The following is a 19,155-nucleotide window of genomic DNA, read 5'->3' as shown; positions in this document are numbered from 1 at the left end:
CTGTCCCAGTTTGCAAATAACCAAAATCATATCCAATCAGAACACCAAGACCATCTCTATGTCTGCCACGTCAGCACTATCCTGATCGGGAAACCCAGAACGAGTGGTGGAATCTAACAGAGAAACCATCTCCACCACAAGCAAACTCTCAAACACTTGTTCTCCACTAATCTCAAGATAATAATACTAATTGCTTCTGATCAACGACATTGTTGATTCAAGCACCTGAGCCATGGCTTCACTCTCAGTCTCTTCCTCCTCGACAATCATCGATTCAAGAGCTCCTCTTCCTTCTTCTCGACAAGCCTCCGCCTCTTCTCCTTCTTGTATCTCCCTTCCCACGCTTCCTCCTCAGCCGGCTCAGTCTCAGACACGTGCTGCGAAAGCCACTGCTTACTGTCGGTTCTCCAATCTGAAACCTTTTTTGTTTTAGAGTTTTAAAAATGGAAACTTTTGTAATGGGTTTTGTTTTTTTTTTTTCTTTAAAGGTCGGAAGATTGTGAGGAACGTTTTGACGAGAGCTGCGGATGTTGAAGTTGCTGCCACTACTCAAGTTGAAGCTCCTGCGGCGAATACCGAAGCTGCGAGTACAGAGTTACCTGATATCGTCAAGACCGTTCAAGAAGCTGTAAAGACTCTTTACTTTTACCTTCTTTCTGCTTCTGCTTCTTGTTGTGTTGTGAACTTGTTTTGATTTTGTTGTTGAAGTGGGACAAGGTGGAGGATAAGTATGCAGTTAGTTCTCTGGCAGTTTCTGGTTTTGTGGCTCTTTGGGGAACTGCTGGTGTGATCTCGGTGAGGATAATCATCATTACATCTTCAAAACTCTTTATTGTTACTTTTGTTTTGGATTGAAAATTGTGAATATTGTGGTGCAACAGGCTATTGACAGGCTTCCGTTGGTTCCTGGTGTTCTTGAAGTTGTTGGTATTGGTTACACAGGGGTGAGTTTCTACTTGTTTTATCTCTTTGACTTTGTTATATAATTTTGAATCATTACCGGATTTAGCGAACCTGTTTTTAAGGATTTAGACGGTTTATCAATTGTCATCATCACAATTGGATTTAGGATTAGTCCTCTAATTTGAGTGTGTAATTTAAAGTTGGTGTTTTCAGTATTGAGATTTGATTTTATGAAGGATTGCTGCTTCTCATGAGTGACTCTTGGACTAACTTGATTTATTTTATATGCGGTGGACCTTAACGTGTGTTTTTTCTTTAACACAGTGGTTTGCTTACAAGAACCTGGTCTTCAAGCCAGACAGGTCAAGCAATCTCCTCTACAACCTATGCTTGTTTTGTAGTGTTTTTGAGAAAATGAAACTCATATTTTCTATGGTATGTTTTTCAGGGAGTCTTTGTTTCAGAAGGTGAAAGACACATACAGAGACATAATTGGGAGCAACTGAACCAGAGGATGAAGAAGAAGAAGAAGAAGAAGAAGAGCCTTTTAGAGGGGGCCATTCATGAATTTCGAATGAATCTAACACAGCCCACATCTTTCTTTCAAGCTTCCCTTGTTGTAACTAAATAATTTTCGTCCTCTCTCTCTCTCTCTCTCTGCCTCTGGTCTTTTTAGCTCAAAATATACCATATCCATCCATTTATGTCAGTGTTGTAAATTCCTCAAGACTATATATAATATGAGATGTTTGTTACATTTTTACCAGTTTTCAGACTTTTATCTTTCAAACTCTGTCCAGGACTAGGAGATGGACAGACCATAGACTAATTAAAAAAAGAAGACAACAAATACATTATGTGCTTAAAAATGATGCATGTTTTAAAATTTTCGCACATTAGAAAAATGTATTACAGTATAATTATAAAATACATATTATGTAATTATTCAATTTTTATAATGTAAAACTAATGAAAGTTTAATAAATACAATTAATATAATTTATCTAAAAACCAATATTTTCTAAGATATAAAGTAATAAATATATCGATTAAGCCCATCAAAGCGTCCGGCCCATTTAAGTATATGGCTCGTGAATCGCCCAATTCGCGTATCGAGAAGTTCTCTCTCTAGATTCCCAGTGGTCCCCACGGATGATTCTAGTGTTGAAGGCACGTGTCGAGAAACTGGTGGGAGAGAGATAGGGTATCTGCGGGTCCCACTATATCAAGATATTATAGCGCTTTGACATTTGTAACCTTTCCGACAGTCATGAACTCGTGGCCTGTATACGGAGATGGTTGTGAACAAGTTGGGCATGAAATGGACAAGAATGGAAAATCACTAAAAGCTGTATCAAGGCCCTAGCCACTAATATAATGACATGTGGCAGTTTCTTCTGTGAGCCTCCAATAAATCTGAGATTATAAAAAATCTGAAAAATCAATTATAGTGGCTGAGATTTCTCCATCTCCCACAGGTCTCATTGATCAAAAGTCACACAGAGAGAGTCTTTGTTTCTTCTTCTCCCTTCTTCTCCGAGTAATCAGGAAGCAAAAGATAACCATGGGATCTTCAGCTACTCCAGGCTGAGCTTTGTTTCTTCTATTCTCCGATCTCTGCTAGCTCGTTCCAAGTGTTGTCATCTTCCATTGAATCTCTCACTGAGGTACTTTCAATACTGTTTTTCTTTTGCCTCGAGTGTTTCTAGTTTCTCAATCGATTGTTTGTTTCTGTGTATTAGTTTAAATCGAAGAATCTTGTGGGAGAGGATCTGAAGCTGTGTGTGTGTGTGTGTGTGTGTTTTAGCTTCTAAGGATTAGTGATGGAGACAAATTCGTCTGGAGAAGATCTGGTTGTTAAGGTAACTATAATTTTAAATTTTAGTAGGCTAATGTTGGTTAAGGTGAAAGACCAAATGATGGAAACTTTTTTTTTTTTGAAAAACAAAGATGGAAACTTTTGTGTTTTTTTTTTTTTGTTTGTTTGTTGTAATAAAAAAAAATTAATATTAGACGAGGAAGCCGTATACGATAACAAAGCAACGTGAAAGATGGACTGAGGAAGAACATAATAGGTTCCTTGATGCCTTGAGGCTTTACGGTAGAGCTTGGCAAAAGATAGAAGGTTGTTTTTTCTAAGAAATGTTCTTGTCTTGTAGATGTGGCTCTTTTTGCTTTGTTTCTTCAAACTGATTTGATTTTTCATCATTTGGACAGAACATGTAGCAACGAAAACTGCTGTGCAGATTAGAAGCCATGCTCAGAAATTTTTCTCCAAGGTAATAACTTTGAATTTGGTTTATTTGAACTACTGTTGTGACAGACATGCAAGTCTTTCTGCTTCTTGCTTTTGTTAAGAGATAGCTTGCGTATGTGAGCTATAAGATAGTTGGAGAAATAATTAGAGATGAGGTAACAAGGTAGTTGAGATAAAGAGTGTGATCATTTGTTTGGCTGTTATGCATATATGTTGTATGGTTAGTATCTTCAGAAGAATGTTTAGTTTCTATTGAAAATTTGGAATTTTAGCAATATAAACCGATTTCACACATAATGAATATAAAAAATTCTTCCTTATTAGAAGTCTTACCGATTCTGAGTTAGTGGCAGGATATGTTTATTGTTCTTTGTGATAAGCCATAGAGTTAACAATTTTCATTTTCATTTTAAGTTCTTACTAGTTTCATTAGATCCCAATAGATTTTTTTTTGTTTGTCTAGAGGGTAACAAGACTAATTTCTCATCTCTCAGGTAGAGAAAGAGGCTGAAGCTAAAGGTGTACCAGTGGCTCAAACGCTAGACATAGCTATTCCTCCTCCACGCCCTAAACGTAAACCAAACAATCCTTATCCTCGAAAGACCGGAACTGGATCTCTCCCCATCTCTAAAACGGGTCTGAACGATGCAAAAGAGTCCCTTGGATCAGCAAAAGCTTCTCTTCCTGAGGTGAACTTACTGGTCAATCAAAGACATCTTGTTGTAGTATGTCAATGTAATTGATACAGATTGTATGCTTTGTTTTTTCAGACGGCCAGTGAAGATCCGCAGGAAGACAACTGCTCAGACTGTCTCACTCATCAACACCTCTCTGCTGCATCAAACGCAAGCACTTTTCTAGAGTTCTTACCTTCACGGGAACAGGTTAGAAACAATCTTACAATTGCTATTTGAGGTTTTAAATGTACTTTTCATGAAACTATATGGGAGGGAAGGAACAGGGGAATAACAAGGAGTCAAACTACAGTGATTTGAATATAGAGGCAGGAGGACCTCACACTTATCCAACGCATATCCCTCTGCTAGTTCCATTGGGTACAACGTCTCTGTCACATGCTCCTCCTTCACAGCCAGACGAGACTAGTCATCAGTCCTTTCCTGAACATATCATGTCGACCCTTTTACAAACACCAGCTCTCTATACAGCTGCATCTTTTGCCTCAACGTTTGGTGGCGGCCCACAAGGGAACTTGGCTGCCATGGCTGCAGCCACCGTTGCAGCTGCAAGTGCTTGGTGGGCCGCCAATGGGATGCTCCCACTCTGCGCTCCTCCTTTTAGTTCAGGCAACCCTCCAACTACTTATGAAGTAAACGCCCTCACAAAAACAATGGATCAAGAACACTCCGAGGCTTCAAAGGCTCGGTCTTCGTTGGAATCAGAGGAGACTAAAAATGGGAGTCAACCAGATTGTCATCATCATACTTGTGCAGCGACTGAGACTGATGCAAAGGGATCAGATGGAGCGAGAGATAGGAAACAAGTTGACAGGTCTTCTTGTGGCTCGAACACTCCCTCGAGTAGTGACGATGTTGAGGCTGATGCTTTGGTGGAGAGGCAAGAGAATGGTGGCACCACCAATGAGGAAGTGAAAGAAGTGGATGGGGACACTACTAACAACCCACAAACTTCAGAATCTAATGCGCGACGCAGTAGAATCAGTAGCTCTATCTTAGCTGATCCATGGAAGTCTGTTTCAGATGAGGTACTTAAAACGAAAAAAGATTCAAAACTTCCTTTTATTTAAAATCGTTTATTCACCAAAATATTTTGTATTTTTTTCAGGGACGAATTGCTTTTAGAGCTCTCTTTGCAAGAGAAGTTTTGCCACAAAGTTTTACATATCAGAGAGAGGAGGGCCAACAACAAAGTTATCCAATGGAGCTTGATCTTAACTCCACAGCTGATGATCAAGAAGAGAACAGAAACATAGCGTTTTTGGGTGCTTCAAAGCAGCAGCTAAGTAGAGGGAGAACAGGTTTCAAGCCTTACAAAAGATGTTCAATGGAAGCCAAAGAAAGTAGAGTCATCAACAACACCAATCCTATCATCAGTGTTGAACAGAAAGATCCTAAGCGGATTAGGTTGGAAACTCAAACTTCAACATGAAAAAAAGTTGTAACTCTATTATTACATCTGTTGTTTCTCTGTTTTCATTCAAGTTTCAAGATCTCACTGATACAATCTTCTTCTGTCTTTGAGGCATTTGTATTTTGTCCATAGTCTTCTTGTAACGTTTGACTCTGTATTATCAAACAAAATCATAAACTGTTTAATTTCTACCTCCTTCAAAAAACACTTGCATTGAAAGATGTAAACTTTAGCTGAGAAGTTAAGTATATTGGTGAAGAGTGGCCTTAAGACTTGAAAAACAGAGGAAGTTAATTTTTTTCTTGGTTTTGAATGTATACAAGTTTAAAACGCTTTGCTTGAGATTAAGGAAACATTTTTTAAACAAGTCGATTGAGCCTATAAGAGCATGATTAATTGGAGGGTTCTTAGGGTGTGGTTCTTAACGGAAAATAAGAATCCGTTTTTTAATTTTTAACTAAAAAATGTAAGAGCACCATTATTGCAAGTTCCAATAGGAGTTTTTAAAGATTTTGGGTCCCACAAAAGTGGAAAACCGGTTGCAAAAAGTCTGAATGAAGAAACGATCGTGGTGGGTTTTGTCAACTGTTCGCGGGCCCCACCGACACGTGACGGCCTGCGATTGGTTTATTTTTTAATTGTTTTTTTTTTAAATCAGCCGAGAAAAAAAAAAAAAAATTAGAAACCCAAAAAAGGGTTTCACCGATAATGATGCTCTAAGAACCGGCTCTTAAGTTCTTATATTCCGCTGAGAACTTCACCCTAAGAACCCCTATTAATCATGCTTTAAGGCCCACGGGCCCGAGTGAGTAAGCGTGGGACGGTGGGAGGCTCATTTGTTGTGGTTGGTCGGGGCGTTACATAAACTTCAGCAGAGAAGTTGAGTATGTTGGTGAAGAGTGTCCTAAGACTTGAAAAAACAGAGGAAGTTAAAAGTTTTTTTCTTGGTTTTGAATGTATGTAGTTTAAAAACGCTTTGCGTGAGAGTAAAGAAACGTTTTATTTAAGTACGGGATCGTGCTCTGGAATAATAAAACGTGACTGCGATTGGTTGTCACGATTACAACAACGTGCGGAGCAAAAAGAAGCAAGAAGGAATCGAAAGGCTGAGAAAGAATATCTCTGGTATCAATAAATGATGTTGACCAAGTCCTTATCCTATTATTAACCTCTGTTTTCTCGTGTATATATATGCATAAACGTTAGCTTTGTTTTTCAGAAGTTACATTTGTTTTATTGTCCCTTGTAAACGAGAGAAGAAAGGTAACGTATATATTAATCTCTTATTGTTTCTTGATTCATTAGATCTCAACATGTAAGACATGATGATCAACAGATGAGTGAAGAAACATATGAAGAAACGATGGAATCAAATGAGTCTCCTCGTCCTGCTCCAAAACTCAACGAGAGGATTCTCTCAACTCTCTCCAAGAGATCTGTAGCTGCACATCCATGGCACGACCTTGAGATCGGTACCTTCAACAACCCTTATAATCATATCTGATTATTATTTTTCATGAATTCTCAACACAATTTGTGACTTCTCTTGCTTTCAGGTCCTGAGGCTCCATTGGTCTTCAATGTGGTATGTCTCTTAGTAAAACATTTTATTACATTTCTATATTAGTCTTTTTAACAAGAGTTTCACCGGTCAGGTGGTTGAGATCACGAAGGGAAGCAAAGTGAAATATGAACTTGACAAAAAGACCGGTCTTATCAAGGTAAGTGTAATGAAATGATCCCTAGATTGTGAGATCTTCTTTTCTTAACCAAGAATTAGGCATGCGGTTCGGTTAGCTCGGGTTTTCCGAGTCTGTTAGTTCAAAATTTGGTTAGTTCGGTTTGGCCGAAAACTCGCCGAATTGAACCAAAAACCAAACATTATTCGTTTTTTGGTTAGTTCGGTTAACTCGCCGAACTGAGCCAAACCTCATAACCGAAAACCGAACATTTCGGTTCGGTAATAACCGCATGCCCACCAAGAATTATGATTAATGACATCCAATTCGATCTCAGGTTGACCGGATCTTGTACTCATCGGTTGTTTATCCTCACAACTATGGATTCATCCCAAGGACATTGTGTGAAGACAACGATCCTCTTGATGTTCTTGTCCTCATGCAGGTACACAACCATCAAAAATCACCAGAGAAATTAGTGTATCATCCATTTCCCAAACATAGTTTTTAACCTCTTTAAGCTTGTGTACGTAGGAACCAGTGCTTCCAGGATGTTTTCTCCGTGCTAGAGCCATTGGATTAATGCCCATGATTGATCAGGTTCCCTCCTGTTCAATGAAACATGCACACATTTTTATTTAACAAGATTCATTTTCATATATTGTTTTCTTATAACGAGATTTATTTCCTATTTTAGAAACTTCTCCACTAAATTAGTATATATTATTACAGGGAGAGATGGACGACAAGATCATTGCCGTGTGTGCTGATGATCCAGAGTACAAACATTTCACCGACATCAAACAACTCGCTCCTCACCGTCTCTCAGAGATCCGTCGTTTCTTCGAAGACTGTAACATCCTTTTTCTTTATTTAGTTATAATAAAATTGTAAAAAGAAAAAAATATACTGAAGTTTCATGTATCGTGTTATGGTTTGTAGACAAGAAGAACGAGCACAAGGAGGTGGCTGTAAACGATTTCTTGCCATCGGAGAAGGCACATGAAGCAATCCAGTACTCCATGTAAGCTTTCATTAAGCATTAAACTCCCAAACTTTTATCAAATGATTAGAGTAACGAATTTTATCAATCGTTCAATTACATAAACAGGGACCTATACGCTGAGTATATTCTCCATAGCTTGAGGAGATGAACGAACAACAACACATTTATATTCCCATACAGCGAAAGAGATGATTCCTCGCAGCAGAATATTCTTTTAATAATTGTTATTTTTCTTGAAATGTTGCAATTTTGTTGAATTTTGTAATTTGAAACTCATACAGAGACAAATGTATTGTATTTTTCATTTTTTTTCCTTGTTGCTTACTGAAACTCATGTTTTGTATACTAATGGGCTTTATAAGCTCATATGGCCCAAATAAACTGTCTCTTTTAAATTTTAATAACCAGTGTAACAAACGAGTATTTAGAAACGAAGTAAAAACCACATACGTGAATCGGAAGTAAAATTGTACGTACTAAGACTCAGTGACACACGTAAGCGTAAAATATATACCAAAGAATCATAACCATAGAGGAAAATAAATACCTAACGAAAGATCTCTCTCTCTGTACACTAGTATACAAAACAGTACAGTGAACACAAACAGTTTTTAATTAGTTGGCAAAGTATCGTATCGTGTGTGTGCCTGTGTGGATCCAAATGAGAAAGCGACTAAACATGAGGTAGCACATATATAGACAGAGAATGGGCTTTTCCATTTATCATCATATCGTATTTATTTTGGGCCTCACTTTTTCTTTAATAGGGACCACTCTATATATTATAGGGTTCCCTCACTTTATTTTAAATCAGCTAAATGACGAAATAATTTGTATAATATGGACCGACATTTGTACGTGTGTATATATGTATACGCTCATCAAGATCTAAGGGTATGAACAGTGAATTGAATGAATGATTATAATGTGAATATATGAGCTGCAGGGAAGCTGACTATCGCAGTTACTGCAGAGTACTTTTTATTATTAATATAATTTTATAATTTTAATAATGTAAAATCATATAGTTTTTTTCTTACTTCTTTTTTTTGTAAATTGGCAAAGAAAGAGGCATCCAAATTTTAATAAATAGTGTTTTTGGCCTTCAGAGTTGAGACAACCTGAACGGGTTGATTTCATTTGTATCCATCCTTCTCTACAAACCTACCCCACCTTATATATTTGCATTTATATAAACAAAATCTAACTTTTTCACTATCACGAACTGAAATGTTAGAGAAGTAAAGCAAAATACGAACAGAAGAACAGAGTCTATGAAACCAATTCTGTGAACATTGGTGTTGGTCCTCCTATATGTATTATTTGGGTTTGAAGTTTAATACTCGCATAAACCAATATATAATAATACTGTTGAGAACAATAGATTTATTCTTTTTCATTTTCATCTGCACATGAACTTTTTAAGATGCATGCTTAGAAGACTAATTATATTTAACCCTTCTTTTATCGGTAAAGGGCTGGCTAGAGAGAGATAGTCGTAGACTCTGGGGTAAATTGACAACTGGAGCATGTTGTTGCCATTATCGTACCACCGAGTCTCCATTATTTATAGTTTTATGTTTAACCAAAATAATTTCATTTAAGAACTTGGACCGCCTTCCACTTCACCACTACCTCTTCGATGGCGACCGATCTTATATTTTTCTTTTTGATAAGTACTTATATCTTATATGTATTATTATCATCATCATACCCTTTTCATAATCAATAATGGTCGATTTAAATTAACACGAGTGACTCTACGGAAATAGCGTCGGTCCAAGATGCATACAACTAATTTCTATCATAATACTCTTACAAAAACAAGGAAACCCTTTGACCAAAAAAAAATAAAAATAGGGGAACCCTAATTTTCTAAAGGCAACGCTTTCTTGTCACCACAAGCGACTGATCAAACTATTTATAGCCATATGTAATGATCAATAATGTAATCATACACATGAAACTAATTGTATAGACTGGCTACTTATGTATGTTGCTATAAAAAGTTGGGTAGATATAGAAGGATTTTTTTGGGTTAATAGATAACTTCTATTTAAATGAAAAAGAGGATTGCTTGGGATTTGAGTTCATTTACAAATAAGGAAGGTATACGTATATAGATTGGACTTGCCATTTGAAAGGAGGGGAAGACTCTAAGGGGAAAAGAGTGTTCCAGGCGAGTGGTCATTTGTTTAAACAAGAAAAAAAGAGTTCATAAGTGTGCGAGTGATCTGGATTTTTCGGTATACAATTACAAGGTGGTCCTAACCCTAAGCCCCATCTTTTCCTTCTTTCATAATCATATGCTTTATATATCTCTATACGTATAACTACTCTCCATCATTATCTTAAGCTAATCTGGTTCACTAGCAATTCTAGTTTAATCCCACAAAACAAAGACTAGCAAACGACTTCGTTGGTATTTTTTGAGCTATTGATATTTAGTATAGCATAACACCTATATGATCCGTTAAAGCATTAACCATTTGAAAAGCTGAGACTCCCTCTGCAAGTTAAAAGTTCGAAAACTAAGTTGGTGCATATCTGATTCAATTCATGTTTAGAGTTATAAAAAGGTTGATAGGAATTGAAGAGTGGGGTGTCTAGAAATAGAGAGGTCCCCTTGGCTAATAGGGCATAGCCTTGAAAAGGACGACGTTATGGTTTCCTCGTAATTTCCTGATATTTATTGTATTACTCTCTCTATCTCTCTACAAGAACTATGGACATAGAGAGATGGTAATATATTAAGTTCATTGACACAAAGGAGAACAAACAGAATTGTGTTCCTTTATATAAAGAAGGATTTAATCGTATTGCCTTTTGTTGTGCTTCACTATTTTTGCAAATCTTGAAAATAACTTGATCCGTCGTATTTCTGTTTGCTGATAACATCCAGCCTAATGTTTCAATCAGTTATATATTAATCATGGGTGGTGATATTATAAGATGCGCATGAAAGAAAATACAACCCGTTGTATATAGAAAGTTACAAAGAAAAAACGATAAGCCATGCAGATACTTATATATAAAAATTTACATCATAAAATGCAATTAGGTATATCATTATTTTAATTCAGATTAAGATGCGAAAAGGTCCTATAGTGTTCATTAAGATTCTAATCAATAACACGATAAAACAGAAGAAAACAATGTATCAACTAGAGGCTTTTTGTGTCCAGCCAATTATGTACTAAGGATGAGATTTTGGACCACGTTTATGAATGTCCATTACCTACTGCATGCTTTATAATTTCAACTTTTTAATTTTACTATAATCAAATTCTTTGATTACATTTTAAAATAAGCTAAAAACCGTCAACTAAATTCTGTTTTATACTGATAGTAAAAAGTGGTTTAAGTAGTCATCGACTATAGTAACGTCCATTAACATGAAATAGACTATGTAGTGCAATTCCATTCTAACAAAGTCTAAACTTTAATCTTATCCAGATAGCCGTTGATTACTGTTAAGTATTAACCGAAATTGCACAACGGGACATGAAGGGTGCTTAGTCTCTGTCAGGACCACGTACGTAAGAACCTTACAAGATTAACCTTACAAGATTAACCTTACGGAAAACAATTAATATATCGAGTTGTTAAGGACTAATTGTAAGGGTCTGATTGACACGTATCATGTTCTAGAGTAACATATGTAATGTTACTATACTCACAGTGTTACACGGATAAAACAAAAACGTCATTACAAGCTGTTAGCACGATGCGCTGGAACAAACAAATGTATCGATTATCGTTTTATGCGAAAAGTTATATATCTTGAGCCATAAACTCTAAGATTCTTTGGCCAGTCCAAGAACAATATTATAGCAAGTCTATGTTTATTAGTTTTTGATTGACTAAAGAGGTTCCTATATTTTGTTGTTTCTCTCTCCCATGGATGAACATCATGATTTTAAAAAAGATTCTGGTTATATTTATCTTAATAGTAATTCCAAATAAGGAAATATATTAAATCATATGTATTTTAATTTTATTGCCAATTCTGCGGATCTGTTTTATATTTTATATATATTTTTAATCATCCTACAATGTTATAAAGAAAAGCAATCACTATTTCAGATAAAGAAAACAAATAAAGTCACTACTCTGTAAATTAATTTTGAAAGTTTAAGAATTGTAGATGTATATATGCACTTTATATTTTGTTTTTAAAATCAAACTTTCTTTCTATAAAATATAATTGTCAACGTGATTAAGCTTGTTACACCGTATTTTAAACTGACCAGGCCTGTTCTTTTGAAGAAAAAGTAACCGGCCAAACCAAACATATATATTAAGATGGCGATTGATACTTGATAGATACCTTTAATTAAAATTTCATAACTTTGAAAATATACAACAACAAAATAAATAATATATTCTCAATACAGAAATGAAAAGTAACTTACTGAAACACTTTTTATATCTTAAAGAAATTATTTGACTTTAAATAGCTAGATAATATATATGTCCATGCCGATTTTAAGAATCCTTAAGAGTATTACTTTATATAACCATTTTACTTTTAGCGCCATGTTTCAAACGCGATATCTTTCATAGCTCATTTGTTAGGTTCTCTAATCTTTTGACGACCAGAAGGATTAATTAAGAACCTAGTTTTCTTGTGGTAAAATTGTTAGTCTCATGCACACTCGAACTCAAAACAAGAATTCAGTCTCACACTATACTCACAAATACGATAGACATCTGCTTACCTTTGTAAATATTTTTTTGTATCATTACCGAATAATCTATATGATTATTTTATGTATCATATATAAAAGCATAGGAAGAGAAATTATTACATAATAAAATATAAATTATATCTGACATAACTAATAACTGATATATTGATTTTTAAATAAACATAAAACTAAATTTAATTTTCTTTTGTCACGAAAAACTAAATTTAATAAAAATATTTTTTAATATTTTTTATTTTTAAAAAATTATTATTTCTATCCATGGCGTAAAAACCCCATCTTATATACGTATGAGATTGGTATCTATTTAAACTTAAAAAAATACAGGTAAAAGATATAAATGTATGATTAATAAAAGAATCTCTTACAAGTGGGGGAAAGTATACAGCAAGTGTTGCAAATGGCAGTAGTAAAACATATAACATTCAAATACACACAGATTAGGTTATGCATAAATGAATACACCAAGAAGAAATTAAGGGCATGATTATCGCCCGTATGTAAAGCCCATTTCTTCTTATTTTGGGTCGAAAAATTAATGTAAAATAGGTGAAAATATTACAAACGGACCGAAGAACTTCTTAATTAAGAAGTTTATTTCTCCGTCCTTAAGGGGCAGGTGGCAGAAAATGAGTGGGTGTAGGGTTAGAGGAAGAGAAATTCGTGTTCGGTGTTTTCATTTTCGACTTCTTCTTGTTTCGAGCTCGTCGGCGATTCAATCGCCATAGCTGTAATCCGTCGAAATCGAAACCGCCTCTGTGCATGTTCTCTGTGTAAATCCTCTCGGCGAAATCGAAACCGTCTAAACCCCATCTCCTCTGTCGATATCCCCTCGGCGAAATCGAAACCGTCCAAACCCCATCTCCTCTGTCGATATCCCCTCGGCGAAATCGAAACCGTCCAAACCCCATCTCCTCTGTCGATATCCCCTCGGCGAAATCGAAACCGTCCAAACCCCATCTCCTCTGTCGATATCCCCTCGGCGAAATCGAAACCGTCCAAACCCCATCTCCTCTGTCGATATCCCCTCGGCGAAATCGAAACCGTCCAAACCCCATCTCCTCTGTCGATATCCCCTCGGCGAAATCGAAACCGTCCAAACCCCATCTCCTCTGTCGATATCCCCTCGGCGAAATCGAAACCGTCCAAACCCCATCTCCTCTGTCGATATCCCCTCGGCGAAATCGAAACCGTCCAAACCCCATCTCCTCTGTCGATATCCCCTCGGCGAAATCGAAACCGTCCAAACCCCATCTCCTCTGTCGATATCCCCTCGGCGAAATCGAAACCGTCCAAACCCCATCTCCTCTGTCGATATCCCCTCGGCGAAATCGAAACCGTCCAAACCCCATCTCCTCTGTCGATATCCCCTCGGCGAAATCGAAACCGTCCAAACCCCATCTCCTCTGTCGATATCCCCTCGGCGAAATCGAAACCGTCCAAACCCCATCTCCTCTGTCGATATCCCCTCGGCGAAATCGAAACCGTCAGACTCCATCTCCTCTGTCGATATCCCCTTGGCGAAATCGAAACCGTCTCACCCAATCTCCTCCGTTGAAATCCCCTCGGCGAAATCGAAACAAGAAGAAGTCCATCTCCTCTGTCGATATCCCCTTGGCGAAATCGAAACCGTCTCACCCAATCTCCTCCGTTGAAATCCCCTCGGCGAAATCGAAACAAGAAGAAGTCCATCTCCTCTGTCGATATCCCCTTGGCGAAATCGAAACCGTCTCACCCAATCTCCTCCGTTGAAATCCCCTCGGCGAAATCGAAACAAGAAGAAGTCCATCTCCTCTGTCGATATCCCCTTGGCGAAATCGAAACCGTCTCACCCAATCTCCTCCGTTGAAATCCCCTCGGCGAAATCGAAACAAGAAGAAGTCCATCTCCTCTGTCGATATCCCCTTGGCGAAATCGAAACCGTCTCACCCAATCTCCTCCGTTGAAATCCCCTCGGCGAAATCGAAACAAGAAGAAGTCCATCTCCTCTGTCGATATCCCCTTGGCGAAATCGAAACCGTCTCACCCAATCTCCTCCGTTGAAATCCCCTCGGCGAAATCGAAACAAGAAGAAGTCCATCTCCTCTGTCGATATCCCCTTGGCGAAATCGAAACCGTCTCACCCAATCTCCTCCGTTGAAATCCCCTCGGCGAAATCGAAACAAGAAGAAGTCCATCTCCTCTGTCGATATCCCCTTGGCGAAATCGAAACCGTCTCACCCAATCTCCTCCGTTGAAATCCCCTCGGCGAAATCGAAACAAGAAGAAGTCCATCTCCTCTGTCGATATCCCCTTGGCGAAATCGAAACCGTCTCACCCAATCTCCTCCGTTGAAATCCCCTCGGCGAAATCGAAACAAGAAGAAGTCCATCTCCTCTGTCGATATCCCCTTGGCGAAATCGAAACCGTCTCACCCAATCTCCTCCGTTGAAATCCCCTCGGCGAAATCGAAACAAGAAGAAGTCCATCTCCTCTGTCGATATCCCCTTGGCGAAATCGAAACCGTCTCACCCAATCTCCTCCGTTGAAATCCCCTCGGCGAAATCGAAACAAGAAGAAGTCCATCTCCTCTGTCGATATCCCCTTGGCGAAATCGAAACCGTCTCACCCAATCTCCTCCGTTGAAATCCCCTCGGCGAAATCGAAACAAGAAGAAGTCCATCTCCTCTGTCGATATCCCCTTGGCGAAATCGAAACCGTCTCACCCAATCTCCTCCGTTGAAATCCCCTCGGCGAAATCGAAACAAGAAGAAGTCCATCTCCTCTGTCGATATCCCCTTGGCGAAATCGAAACCGTCTCACCCAATCTCCTCCGTTGAAATCCCCTCGACGGTTTCGAATGAGCAAGTCATTGTTCCTGCGTATTGTGCATCGTCTCTCTACGGAAGTAGCTTATTTTGCTCCAACACAAGATGCAGTCGGAAGGTCAAGTCTATCACCGCTCCAAAAATGCACTGCAGCCATTCGTCAATTAGCATATGGTGGTGGGGCTGATACAGTTGACGAATATGTAAGACTTGGTGAAACCACAGCTCGAAAATGCTTGCACCAATTTACCGCGGGAATTATCCACTTGTTTGGAGATGAATACCTAAGACGTCCAACAGCGGAGGATCTTGAAAGACTACTCGCTAAAGGAGAAGAACGTGGATTTTCCGGGATGATTGGAAGCATCGATTGTATGCATTGGGACTGGAAGAATTGCCCCACCGCTTGGAAAGGTATGTATTCACGAGGAACCGATAAACCAACAATTGTGTTGGAGGCCGTAGCTTCTTATGACCTATGGATATGGCACGCATTTTTTGGAGCTCCAGGTACTATGAACGATCTTAATATTCTAGATCGATCACCTGTTTTTGATGACATTATTAAAGGAATAGCTCCGCAAGTCAACTTCAATGTCAACGGAAGGGAGTACGATTTCGCCTACTATCTCACGGATGGTATTTATCCGGAGTGGGCGACATTTATTCAATCTATCCGACTACCACAGGGTCCAAAACATTCACTATTTGCTAAAACCCAAGAATCTGTCCGAAAAGATGTTGAGCGTGCCTTTGGAGTCCTGCAAGCTAGATTCGCCGTTATTAAAAATCCATCTAATTTATGGGATAAATCTAAGATAACAAATATTATGAGAGCATGTATCATACTCCATAATATGATTGTCGAAGATGAACGACGTACACAGACTCAAGATGAGACGTTTCAAGATGAGGATATTTCTTTTTGCGTCAAGATGCCTACCGAGCTTTTCAGTACACTTGATCGTCGGGCAAAAGTTCGGGGTAGACCAATCCATAGACAATTAAAACTTGATTTGATCGAACATATATGGGATCAATTTGGGTTTGAAAATTAAGATTTCATGTTTAAGTTTCTATGAATTGAATAAAAAAGATGCTTTTATGCATTTTTTTTTTCAACTTTGTAATCTTTTTTTTTTAAATTTTTGTTCAACTTTGTTATTTTCTTATGTTTAATGTTATATGTTTTGTTATAAAGTCCTCTCAAAAAATTTACAAAATAAAAAAAATATTACTATTTAGCTAAGAAACTACAAAAGTATCTACCAATAATCTCCATTTTTAATTAAGTATCTTAACAAAATCTCTTAATCTAATTATATTAATAAACTAACCTAAGATATGCAATTAAATTCCTAGCAATGAGGATGCCCTAAGAAATGGGTTCTGGCACATTCAATGGGGACTTAAAAACAGTACATGCAGGCATAAAGGAGTGGATGTGTACTGTGTAGAGGAGGAAGCTCATTACAATATCGTAATTACATTTAATTGACGAGTGAGTGTTCTCGAAGATTAACAAACAAAAAATTAGATTTAGATATTTTATAAACTAAATTTTGTATTATATAATTTCATAACTAAATATATTAAAATTCATATAAAATAATATTTTTTTAACTTATGTAAAGAATCTTTTTGAAAATCAAAAAATAATTCTAAGTAGTTCTTAAAAGATAAAATATTTTTTTTCTACTACAGTCACTTTGAACCTTCCGAACGACCAGAAAGCGAACGAAATAAGAAACATCACTATTACGATTTACGAACACACGTTACCATTAGTCTCTGATATCGCTTGGTCATACCCATGGTTGCAAACTTGCAATAGGCCCATTAGTTAAGAGTTGCATGGACAATCGATCTATTTAGGGTCCGTTTGACTAAAAAAACTTCTACGTTAATGTATTTTAGAGAGATCAATACTGAATTTCAACATTGTTTTGGGTAAATTGAGAATTCCAACTAATTTACACATTTATAAATATATATAAGCGACGTAATCTCAGTAAATATTTCCATCTAAACTATTAAATTGGCTACTAAAGATAATCATAACTGTTCTTTAATTAATACTTCACATTAAAATTTTCGTTAAGAGTATATGTTTCCTAATTTCAATTCTAAAACAACTGCGTTCACTGAAAATTAAGTAGGGGTTATTGGTTGTTGTATTTTAATGGATTTGAAAATCCGAACTAAATCTAGTGTTATTGGTTCTATGATTTTCAAATCTGTATTAAAATCATGTGTTATTGGTTTAATGATTCATAAATTCTATATCAAATCAAGTGTTATTCAATCGTACGGATTTACTAATATATTTTATTTAATAATAGATTTGAATAGATTTGTTTGGATTTTTTAGTTAAAAATACAAAGACTCAAATCCGAGGGAAAACCTCCGGATTTGCATATTTTACTTGGATTTATAAATACTATATGGATTTCTAAATCAATCAAAATATATAAACCAATAACACCTCATTCTCTTTTGTAACTTAAGCACGAAACAACTAGGTGTTTTATCTGCGGATGCAGATATAATCATGCCATGAATATTTTTTACTATATTATCATATTCATTATTAATCTATTATTAAAAATTATTACAAAGGTTGATTACTTTTTACTTAATTAGTTTTTATACCCTTTTCTATTTCTTAATTTTAGTTCTCTATGATAAAAAAAACTTTATTTTTGGATAACAACATAATATATACAGAAATTATCTTTTTAAGTTTAAATATGTTTTTAGCTAATTTGTATATATATATATATATATATATATGACAGTTATAATTGATTAAAATTCAAGTAATAACTATTATAAATACCTCAGTTCCTAGTTATTTATTAACATATATATATATATATATATATTTATTTTATTATTAAATGATATTTTTTACTCATATGTTTTTAAAATCATGTGTATCTTCTTATAATAAAAATGTTAAACCAATTGATCATTAATTTTTAACATAATGATTTTAATAGTTTTAGTCATTTATTGTCGTTTTTAAAAATTCAAAATATAACATATACGAAAAAATCTAAATTTTATTTTTATAGCTAATTTGATTGTTTAATTTATTTTAATAATATAAAATTAAACAAAAAATGATGGAGGAGATATACATTGTTATCAAATCTTTATTATTAAACTCATTAATTGTCATATATATATTAGTCATTTATGGTAATTCCGTAGGTTTTATTTAAGGAAAGAAAATATCATATCATATCATTATATCATATAGTTTGACCAACTTATGTATCTAACAACATATAAAAATCGAATGTGGACCTACTTATTTTTCAATTGAATGTAATTGACTACCTAATTGAGTGCCACCTATGCATTGGGGCCTCTTTTAATTAATACAAAATTGAGGTTACATCTTTTCAAATGTTCCTCAATTAATATATAATGGATATTTTTTTTATTGTTATCATTTGATTGTTATTTTTTAAAAAAATTATAATTATTCAGAAGAAAAAAACAGAATTTTCTTCCTAATTAAGCCCTCGACGTTACCATCTCCTTTTTCTCCTCATACCACAACCATATACAAAATGTACGTTAGACACATATGATTTCTTTTAGATTTGGCAAATTTAAAAAAGTTGTGTATGAGAAACTGATTAAAAGAATAGTTTATGCAAGGAGAAAAGAAAG

General features: G+C 36.1%; 3 protein-coding genes across 6 annotated transcripts; all 3 read left to right on the top strand.

Moving 5' to 3' along the window:
* Positions 1–92: 92 nt before the first annotated feature.
* On the top strand, positions 93–1,660 carry LOC106341947 (protein CURVATURE THYLAKOID 1B, chloroplastic). Its single transcript, XM_013780704.1, has 6 exons — positions 93–398; positions 489–628; positions 709–795; positions 882–944; positions 1,228–1,265; positions 1,352–1,660. The coding sequence occupies exons 1-6, from the start codon at positions 233–235 to the stop codon at positions 1,407–1,409; spliced, it is 552 nt and encodes a 183-aa protein (XP_013636158.1). The 5' UTR covers positions 93–232; the 3' UTR covers positions 1,410–1,660.
* Positions 1,661–2,363: 703 nt separating this feature from the next.
* Positions 2,364–5,458, top strand: LOC106342972 (protein CCA1). 4 transcript variants are annotated; one of them, XM_013782055.1, is made up of 8 exons: positions 2,364–2,570; positions 2,711–2,765; positions 2,917–3,028; positions 3,121–3,182; positions 3,655–3,849; positions 3,931–4,044; positions 4,122–4,883; positions 4,964–5,458. In XM_013782055.1, exons 2-8 carry the CDS (start codon positions 2,727–2,729, stop codon positions 5,285–5,287), a joined length of 1,608 nt encoding a protein of 535 aa, XP_013637509.1. In that variant the 5' UTR covers positions 2,364–2,570; positions 2,711–2,726; the 3' UTR covers positions 5,288–5,458. The 4 variants fall into 4 exon arrangements, with proteins under 4 accessions (XP_013637509.1, XP_013637507.1, XP_013637508.1 ...); XM_013782053.1 differs by having other exon boundaries at positions 4,116–4,883; XM_013782054.1 differs by having other exon boundaries at positions 2,646–2,765.
* Positions 5,459–6,492: 1,034 nt separating this feature from the next.
* On the top strand, positions 6,493–8,342 carry LOC106340335 (soluble inorganic pyrophosphatase 3). The gene is made up of 9 exons (XM_013779219.1): positions 6,493–6,532; positions 6,606–6,741; positions 6,826–6,854; positions 6,925–6,990; positions 7,286–7,393; positions 7,483–7,548; positions 7,681–7,801; positions 7,891–7,972; positions 8,060–8,342. The coding sequence occupies exons 2-9, from the start codon at positions 6,606–6,608 to the stop codon at positions 8,100–8,102; spliced, it is 651 nt and encodes a 216-aa protein (XP_013634673.1). The 5' UTR covers positions 6,493–6,532; the 3' UTR covers positions 8,103–8,342.
* Positions 8,343–19,155: the final 10,813 nt, after the last annotated feature.

Source organism: Brassica oleracea, chromosome C4 (assembly GCF_000695525.1).
Source record: "Brassica oleracea var. oleracea cultivar TO1000 chromosome C4, BOL, whole genome shotgun sequence".
Classification (NCBI taxonomy): Eukaryota; Viridiplantae; Streptophyta; class Magnoliopsida; order Brassicales; family Brassicaceae; genus Brassica; species Brassica oleracea.
This window is presented reverse-complemented; position numbering and strand designations above follow the sequence as displayed.

What these genes read in the sequence shown, in the direction of transcription:
- LOC106342972 (XM_013782053.1), top strand. Translation starts at nt 2,727, where the DNA reads ATGGAGACAAATTCGTCTGGAGAAGATCTGGTTGTTAAG. An exon ending in GAGAAGATCTGGTTGTTAAG is followed by an intron (nt 2,766 to 2,916) that starts GTAACTATAATT and finishes AATTAATATTAG; the next exon opens with ACGAGGAAGCCGTATACGAT. An exon ending in TCTTACCTTCACGGGAACAG is followed by an intron (nt 4,045 to 4,115) that starts GTTAGAAACAAT and finishes ATGGGAGGGAAG; the next exon opens with GAACAGGGGAATAACAAGGA.
- LOC106341947 (XM_013780704.1), top strand. Translation starts at nt 233, where the DNA reads ATGGCTTCACTCTCAGTCTCTTCCTCCTCGACAATCATCGATTCAAGA. An exon ending in GAACTGCTGGTGTGATCTCG is followed by an intron (nt 796 to 881) that starts GTGAGGATAATC and finishes GTGGTGCAACAG; the next exon opens with GCTATTGACAGGCTTCCGTT. An exon ending in CTGGTCTTCAAGCCAGACAG is followed by an intron (nt 1,266 to 1,351) that starts GTCAAGCAATCT and finishes TATGTTTTTCAG; the next exon opens with GGAGTCTTTGTTTCAGAAGG.
- LOC106340335 (XM_013779219.1), top strand. Translation starts at nt 6,606, where the DNA reads ATGAGTGAAGAAACATATGAAGAAACGATGGAATCAAATGAGTCTCCT. An exon ending in ATGTTCTTGTCCTCATGCAG is followed by an intron (nt 7,394 to 7,482) that starts GTACACAACCAT and finishes TTGTGTACGTAG; the next exon opens with GAACCAGTGCTTCCAGGATG. An exon ending in GAAGCAATCCAGTACTCCAT is followed by an intron (nt 7,973 to 8,059) that starts GTAAGCTTTCAT and finishes TTACATAAACAG; the next exon opens with GGACCTATACGCTGAGTATA.